The 9,288-nt window shown below is 37.1% G+C and overlaps 1 protein-coding gene across 8 annotated transcripts in view; it reads left to right on the top strand.

Annotated features, from left to right (window-relative positions):
• Positions 1-8,736, top strand: part of LOC109237810 (putative acyl-activating enzyme 19) — a 25,365-nt gene extending 16,629 nt beyond the window's left edge. For 3 of the 8 annotated variants that reach the window (XM_019404191.1, XM_019404190.1, XM_019404196.1), the window contains exons 9-17: positions 488-531; positions 1,296-1,404; positions 1,800-1,859; positions 2,950-3,034; positions 3,345-3,409; positions 4,423-4,482; positions 5,155-5,199; positions 7,235-7,344; positions 7,422-8,736. In XM_019404191.1, coding sequence (XP_019259736.1) covers positions 488-531; positions 1,296-1,404; positions 1,800-1,859; positions 2,950-3,034; positions 3,345-3,409; positions 4,423-4,482; positions 5,155-5,199; positions 7,235-7,344; positions 7,422-7,650 — 807 coding nt within the window. In that variant the 3' untranslated portion in view covers positions 7,651-8,736. The other 5 variants (XR_002069666.1, XM_019404192.1, XM_019404193.1 and 2 more) reach the window with 5 other exon arrangements.
• Positions 8,737-9,288: the final 552 nt, after the last annotated feature.

The following is a 9,288-nucleotide window of genomic DNA, read 5'->3' as shown; positions in this document are numbered from 1 at the left end:
GGAGTAACAGGGGAGCTACTTGCTTGCTGGAATTTCTCTGGAGAACCTGAATCAAACAAAAAAAGTGGTGGAAGACCATCCCGGGATGTATATGGTGGACCATTTGGATGGAAAGAAACAGTAGATGTTTTGAAGGACAGAACAACTCCTTACAGAAGATCAAGATGAACTGCTTATTTTTGTTTCACTTTTGGTGTAAGGAAGATTTTGTAGAGGATGTAGATTCAATGATAGATATCATAGGATCCTGTAGTAGGAGATAGAAGATAGCCGTGGTTTTTGCTCTTTTTGATATATGTATATATGGCCTTAGCACAGCCTTTGTGCTACGATTAAATAATATGTTACCATTCTCAAAAATTAAAAAAAGGTAGTTGATGGTAATCATAATAGTCTGTAGGAAATTAGCTTTCTTTCCTGTTTACTGAAACTTTTTTTGTTGACTTTTGTTTGACATTTATTTTGTGCTCACTTCTGAAATTTTAAGGTAAAATCGCAGCCAATCGTTGACAAAGAGAGGCACTTGGTCTGGTAATTTTTCTTCTTCTTTATCCTGGCTGATAAAACTTGCAAACTTTTTCTATATCTGAAGCTTGTCTATTTCTTCTATGCTCGTGGCATATCAGTGCATATATGCCCCTTTTTTCAACTTTGGAGAGGGGGCTGGGGAAGGCAAAATCCCAGTAAATACAGAAAAGGAATGGGCGTTATGTTGTTTTTCCTTCTTAATGTCCTTACATTTTCTGGAGATTTCATTTGATTCTACCTCACATGAAACGCCTCATGTTATAAGTGTTCTTACAATGTCCAAATGATCTCATTCTCTAAATTCATTTTGTTGCATTAGCAGCTGGGTGCTGCTACCTGTGCCAGAAAAGCTGAGGGAGCAGAACAGCTAAGTTCCATTGTTTCTATGCCCGCCCATGTATGCTGTGTTGACTTCTTAGAATTACTGAGAGGCCATGGTGCTTTTTGGATCAAGTCTCTCAACTGTCCAAGTGTTAGTTGACTCCTAGAGTTATGGAGAGCTCATGTTGCTACGTACAGAAGTCTTTCAATAGTCCAAGTGCCTTTAAACGTCCTAGATTTACCAATAACTTATTAGTCTAGAACTAAGAATCTAAGAGAAAATGAAGAAATTTGGCATGATCTACAGATGAGAATAAATAGATACATGTGCTCTAATGGTTTTTTGTTGATGGGTTCCCCAAGTTTTCTTGCCATCTTGATACAATTAGCATTCTTTTACTGCAACTATATTACTCATTCTTTTGTCTTGGTATAATTGACTGCAGGTGTGGATCGCACGACCATAATCTCTATGCCCTTGATTATAAGAATCACTGTTGTGTTTACAAAATCCGATGTGGTGGTAGCATATTTGGTGCACCTGCACTTGATGAGGTGGATCTGAATGTCCTTCTTTGTAGATAGACCCCTTCTTTTGGAATTTTCTGGCATTTTGCATAACATGTTAACTTGTGGCTGTACCTTTCTTAAAGGGCTAATTAGCAAAACCTTCCTCGGATCCACGAGAATGATTTGCTTTTATGCCCTCATCACATCTTATGCCTTTTATCCCAACAGAATTGCACACCGATGAAGCGATTGTCAGTAGATGTTTGGTCAGATTACCTTATATTGCACGTTATTATATGCTTTTCCTGTATACCAGACTGTTTTGGAACAATTATCCTTACCACTTTGCAACGTCTCAGCACTTAACAGCGATCTTCTGCCTTCTTTAAGCAACCTTGCTCTTCTTATGTTCTTGACCTTTTCTTTAAAAAACTTTGTAGGTGCATGAAAAGCTCTATGTGGCATCCACTAGTGGCAGAGTAACAGCTCTATTTGTCGGGGTGAGGAGATGTATTTATATTTCTTTTAAATATGTTTCTCTTATTTTTCCTATGAAATATAGGTACTGATCGACCAAGTGGAAGAAAAGTAATCCGGGGCCATCTTCATCTCACAACTCGTACCTCATGCCAATTTGCACATTTTGCAGATTTATAGGGCAAATTGTTTCGGCCATTAAATTTTATTTCCTGTTGAGTATTAGAGAGATCTCATCTTCTGTTAGATAAAAGTAATAGCAACATTTTTCGGTGTCCAAAAGTTTCATACTATCATCTATGGTTTATGTTAGCTCCATACGCTTGGTCATATGGCCTTATATGTTACTTAATAGTTACTCGCTTTTATGGTTAAACTATAAGAGAGTATATGACACGTGAAAGCAGATAATCTGAGCTGTAGAAAGAAACTAGGTTTTATTTTACTGGCTGCATTTTTGGTAGATCTGTTATGTATGATATGATTTGGTCTCATTTTAAGATGTGAGGTAAGATCATAAGACCTTGGCAGAAACATCGTCTCCATTGTGTGAACCACACCATTAAAGTAGTACCAGAGGTTCCTATAAATATAGAAGATTGGGTATCATTTGTAGGAAACCATATTTTTGATAAGATTTTCTACTTTTTGGTATACTTTTTGTATACAGGTGTTTTTTGCCATCATGAGTAAAATTTTATTAATTTATTAAAAAAAACATAGAGCACCAGATTAGAATATTGGCCGCCTTAAAGCTAGGTTGTTTGCTAAAAGATATTCTTTTATATATATATATATATATATATATATATATATATATATATATATGATACCTTTATCATTTGCCTCTTTATCTCTATGTTATACAAGGCCAGTACATTATAGAATTTGAGATAGAATATCTCTCTAGCCTAAGGCTCTTCTTACCATCCTTGGTCTTCTTTTCTTTGCCAACCCCTCCACTCTGGGAGTGGGATGGCATGATATGCATTGCTCCACAGTGTGAGCATAAGTTTACTTTGTTCGCTGCGTCCAACCATTACCTTCTATACTTGTGTAATATTGTTAATATTTGCTTCTTTGTAAGCCTGTTAAGCAATTCTCTCTCTGCAGGCTCTTCCATTTGATCAAATATGGGTACAAGAGTTGGGAGTTCCTATTTTTGCGTCACTTTCAATCAACCCTTCATCTGGAAATGGTAATTGTTTTGTGTCATTATCAATTTATCCTTGCTTACTATCTATTTGTCCGGAGTAGATATTAAGCAGAATTGGCTGATTAACATTTTGGTTGGTAGGGGTCTATAAAGGCATCCAGAGAAGTGTGTAAAGGTCTAGGGCTACAAAGATTGTGCTAAAGTTATTGATTGAACAAGTTTATTCATATTTGTTATAAATTTATTTTTATGATGTTATGCATTGTTGTCTAAATTTTGGATGATTGGTAGTACATGCTGTTATGGGTGTGTTTCAGATGTCAATTACATAACTTAGCTTGTGGTGTTGCAGTTATATGTTGCATGGTGGATGGAAGTGTTGTTTCGCTGGGCGCTGAGGGATCTGTCATCTGGAAGGTAGAACAACATTAATTTCCTTGAACTCCACGCATTCCGTCTTGTTACTTGGATATAAGGAGGGTCGTTTTTTTGTGGTGAAACTGAACTTGTTAAAAGCTGCACGAAATAGGCAACTCCAAATAGAAGAACCAGTTTTCTGCAGGACTTAAACAGAACTGGACGAATATTCACATTTAGATTCACCTAAACGGAGCAAATTTGTGTATTTTCTGTTAGATTACAGAATTCTGCATAATAATGTGTCTTTCACGAAAATCTTCTGTACCTTGTAGATTAACCAAAAGAAAACTCTCTTTTGTAGTATGAATTTAAGCTAGTAACCAATTTTAAGTTTTCCTTGGCAAAAAATTGTACCAACACTTTGTGAACTCTTTTAGCTTCTTGGAGCCATCCGTTTATTTGTTCTGTATCAAAGCTTAAGTCTGATGTTATTATCGCATTAGGATAAGTTTGAGCTAACTCAATATTATGTTTCCTACTGCTCAGTTCAATCTGCACCTATTCTCAAGCACCTCTTTCAGATCATCTGCTTCTCACCTACTGGAATGAACTTGATGTATTATGTTTACTCATTTCATCTTATTGAAAGTCAAGTTGTGCCTTCCAATTTTATCTCATCAATCAGTGGATATATTTTACTTCATCAAAATCCTTGTGATTCCTTACCTATGAAACCTTCCCCCCTTTCAAGGGTAATTATCCTGAAATTACCTTACCCTCTTACACGATCTGTAAGCCAACCCTTTAGCGCTGAGATGAGACCATTTTCCCATTATCATGGTTGGGATGTGAGCATCTGTAAATAGGATGGTGTGGCTGTAAGACACTTGGCCCAAAACAATTTACTGGAGCATGAATGCATATGCGGCTTGATTGTATAAATATGATCAATACAAAATGATATAGGACATATGATCTTTAGTTGATGCATTTCCGTCTATTCCTGTGAGATGTACTTTTTTCAATTTTCATCATTTATTTAATTAATTTATGTATTGCTTGTGGAATAGGTGAGTACAGCTGGCCCAATATTTGCTGGGCCCTGCATATCTCGTGCACTAACTTCACAGGTGATTTTTTCTCCCTATAATATCTTCATAGTTATAAATCTGATACAACTACATTAATACTATGTTAAGAGAACCATCCACAAGGAAACTTAGACACATGTTGGTCTGATCACACTGTCTAAACTTTTCATCTTGAGTATATACTAACCTTGTGGGTAAGGGAAACAAGCATGAAAGTCGTGATGTTTGTAGAGCCTGAGGGGTCATATGGTATCCTTTCCTTTGTGAGGGTGAGGATGGAGCAATACTCTTAAAGACCAAATATCACATCTAAAAACATCCTGCCCAGTGTTTTGCTTCGAATTAGTAGGATGCCTGCCATTAAGTGAAGGCCTTAGTTTAGGAACTATAACTCAATTTCTCAATGTCGCTTCACACTTTTTGACCCACTTCTATTTTTTGGCATTAATTTATCATTTCTTTCAGTTTTATGTCCATTTATGTATTTAGTTGGTGAGAAGACCTCACTACTTCTCAATCACCATGTGGTCACCCTAAAAGTTTCATCATATGAATAAGATATTGGCCTATTTAGGCCTTTCACAAGTTTATTTCTACTATTTTAGTTTTCCTTTCTTTACATGCCGAAAACCTTTCTTATTTTTCAGTTAGTAGTATCTCAAAATCTAGACGTTCGCGAGAATGAATGTTCTCCTTTTTAAATCTCTACAGGTGCTTGTTTGTTCAAGAGATGGCAGTGTTTACTCCTTTGATTTGGTAAAGATCTTGAACTTCAGTTGTTCTTGTGCAGCTTATGATTATGGCATATAAAGAGCATACTATGCTGATGGCGTTTTCTCCTTAAGGAGCTTGAAGACCAAATTTTGGCGTTTTTGTCGGAACAAGTTTCTTATTCTCTGTATCTTTTCCTCATTAAGCTAGGTTCTCCTTTTCCAAATCACCTCCATATAGGTGTAGTTTAAGCACCCAAGTTAGGTTGACCAAATCCAGTACAAATCCCACACCAACACCCAAATCGCATCAAATTGATACCGGTGCGACAAGAATTTTGAAGGATATGAGCAACATAGCTTACCTCAAGAGATCTCTCTATTATGCTGTTTAAACTTACAATGTTTAAACCTACAAGATAATGAATCTATATTTGTTTTAATGACAGTGGTGTCCAGGCCAGCTTGTGCGCACTTCGATTATTCCACCGAGTACCTCCCACCAGCACAAGTATTGGGTAACTTTGCCCACCAAGGCTTAGGCAAATGAGAAGAAATGGTGTTTTTTGCCTCCACTGGGATTTGAACCTGAGACCTTATGGCTCTCCTCCCACTGTATTGACCACTGGGCCACACCCTTGGGTGCACGGATCTATTTTATTTGTCAAAATCTAGTGATAGTTTCTAGCCATTAATTCCTAGTTCAACACACCTCGTCACGTTGATATTGATATTTATCACGTCCAACTTGCTGAATAAGATTCTCTTAGTTAAGCCGAAACTGCGCCTTTGTGAGAATATCTGCTATTTGTTGTGACGTTGGAACAAACGACATACAAACATATGCAAATTCAACTCTCTTTTATTAAATTCTGCCAGTCTCGATATGCTTAACATTGTCATGTTGAACCGCAGTGTGTGTGATACTAATGGTCTTATTGTCATCGTACAACTTCATAAGTAATCTCAAAAGTATACTTAGTTATTCCAAGACTTGTTTGAGCCATCTCATGTCACAACCCCCTTCAACCATCTTGTGCAACTGCGGGCCACCACACTTTGTTTCTTGCTTCTCCATGTTACTTGACTGCCTCGTGCAAATCTTCAGTGCCCTGATGTCAGCCTTTTTTTGACAGTTGATCCTGCCCAGTCTGGATTTGTGCAGGCATTAATGGTCCATTGCCTTTTTTCCCCCTAAAAAGATAGTCCTTTCCCCACAGAGCTCTTTACATGTCTTAAAATGTGATAGACAGCTTTGAGATGCTCTTTGTGAGGGGAATGAATGATTTGACTTACTAGACTTGCAGCAAATGCAATAGCAGGTCATTTGTGTCAGGTATATTAGCTTTCCTACAAGTTTTTGTTAAATCGTGACCATCTCATCTAAAAGTTTATGCGTTTAAATTAACAGTCTTGCTCCGTGAACCTAAGTAATTCACATGTTTTGTTGTTTGATGTATTATCAAAATAAAAAAGGATATAGGAAAATAGAGCAGAAGAATATAGGAAAATAGGGCAGAAGAATCCCTCATAGTAAGATTGACAATAGAGGAAGTAAAATTAGTTCTCAGAGTAAAGAGAAAATGAATGGCAACGAATTAAGGCAAAATTATTAGCTTCCTGCTTGTTCTCAATTCTGATAGGTTAACTCATGGAAGCAGTTGAGGCACAGACATCATCCCGTTCATTCTTGGCATTCAAAGAGCTCATGGAAATTAAGATGCCTCATTTTCTTGTTTCTCTTGATGCTGAAAAAAAAGTCTGCAAGTTAATTATTATTAAGTGTAAATGTAAATTCATAATAATAGTAATAATGATATATTTATGTATAATATGGTTGTCTAAGGTGAGCTTAAATGGAGCGTATTCCGTGAGGATTCATATACCCGACCCAACTAGCTTAGAATTGAGACACAGTTGTCTCTGAAGATCATTGTTGCTCTATCTTCCTGTTATGGATTGGTGATGCATATCTTTCAAGTTGTTCCATTTGAGCTAAACTATTGTTAGAGATGCTAGGCTGACATCTCTGCATGAAATCTTTGATCATGCTAATGGGGTGTGGTTTCATGTTTTATTAGGAAAATGGTGATTTATTCTGGAAGCATGATATTGGACATCCAATCACTTCATCTGCCTATGTTGATGAGCACTTGCTATTGGCATACCCTGATTCTTCTCTGTCTCAAAGGTGATTAGTGTAGTTTGCTCATGCAATGAATTATTCTATGAGAAGTCAATAAGAAATTCAACTCGTGTATATGTCAGTGCCAGGTTGATCTGTGTTTGCTCCAGTTCTGGAAGTGTACGTGTTCTTCAAGTCAGCTTGAATTCCGACGGAGCAAATCAACCATGTAATGTGGTGCGGGAATTTGTTAGGTATGAACTTGGAGGAGATATCTTCTCCTCTCCTGTGATGATTGGTGGGGAAATATTTGTTGGTTGCAGGGATGACTACGTGCACTGCATTAGAGTCTTGGAAGAAATACCAATATAAGCCTATTACATTATATCTCACATGCTCTATCTGTGGGAGTATAGAACTCCTCATTATCGGAGCATCAAATATTGGCAAGAAGTTTCCTGCGAATTATCCGAGCATGGATGATGGAAGAATCAAGATCACGAGGAAATCGAGCATTTGCCCTCCCCCCCCAAACCAAAGAAAGGCTCAATGTCTCCCTTGGAAAAGGAATGGAGTTCCCCTTGGTATCACCAAAAAAGTTGAACCGAGGGAGATACTCCGTGCAATACTGGAAGAGATTGTTTTGGAAGGACTACATATGAATCAAGTCGCTTTCAACTAATGTGCTCAACATTCAAGCGTCACGATGACAAAAAGGTGCTCCACTTAAAGCTTGATGATTGCTGCTTAAGCACTGAATAATCGATCAAGTTTGTTTCCTACTAATGTAACTCACCGCCCAGCTTCACAATGACAAAAAAGGGCTCCATTTAAAGCCAGGTGCTTTCTTGAGACATTCTACTTGTCTAGAAACCAGTATTTTGGTTCTTGTTAAAGAGCCCCAAAAACTAGCTTATGATGTACGGATTGGCCAAGATCATAACAGAATGTGGAATATATTAATTCATTATCCTGCACCCCGCGCATGCTCAGGGCTGGACATCTGGAGCGAAAATAGTATTACATGGCGGCGCCCAACATTGGGTAACAACATTTGCTTTCAGTCCCAAACAAGTTGAGGTGTGACATCTGCCATATTAAGAAAATGGATCTTGGACCTAACTCAATCTCGAAAGCTAACTCATGAGGTGAGGATTGTCCAAGACATATAAGGAGATAATTCATTCTCTTGACCAATATAGGACATACCAATACTTGGTGCTCAACATTTCCTGCTCGACATGATTTCTACCTATTGTTTACGAGATTAGGCTTCTGTCTAACCTATCTTAATTGTACACTCCATTTTAGCCAACAAACTGCTTGTCTGTGATTTTGGTTCAACTTTTGGCATACATGTACAGCTAGTGTTTTTGGAATCATGGGTGATCTTGATTCAATTTGGTTGTATTGGAGGATTTGACTTATATCAATTGATAGGGTAATGAAATTTTTACACTACCGTGTAATTTAATTTGCTATAGCAAATTACTTTTGTCTTATTTTCTTAAGTTACGAGTTCCACCTGTTATGGACGGTTACTTGCAATCAACAATATTATATAAGCCTACAAGCTGCTATAGCAATGTTGCTCTAATTAATTACCCAGTTAATGAATATCCACGGATTCCCTATACATGGTAAAAATTTACATGTATCATGTGTACACCAAACCATATTAACTTAACATGTAACTTAACATGGTGAAGTGGTTCAAAAGATGAAAATATGCTATTATTAACCATGGTTTCGTAAAAGAAGTATATTCGTAGTGACATGTCATACTTCTATTGGTTCGGTCTTAATACTTGAGATGGGTAAGTTTTTACCCTAAGTTATAGATAGAAACAATAATGTAAGATGAAGGCATATGACTTGGTCGATTCTTTTTGCTATGAGTTAATTTCCTAACAAACTATATACGAAAAGATAGTCGCATTTCCTTTTACAGTTAGGTCTTATATGTTTCCATCTGTATCAAAAAGGTCATAGAGTTTACTAATTTGCCTA

Source organism: Nicotiana attenuata, unplaced genomic scaffold (assembly GCF_001879085.1).
Source record: "Nicotiana attenuata strain UT unplaced genomic scaffold, NIATTr2, whole genome shotgun sequence".
NCBI lineage: Eukaryota > Viridiplantae > Streptophyta > Magnoliopsida > Solanales > Solanaceae > Nicotiana > Nicotiana attenuata.
Note: the sequence above shows the minus strand (reverse complement) of the source record. Positions and strands in the feature narration are given on the sequence as shown.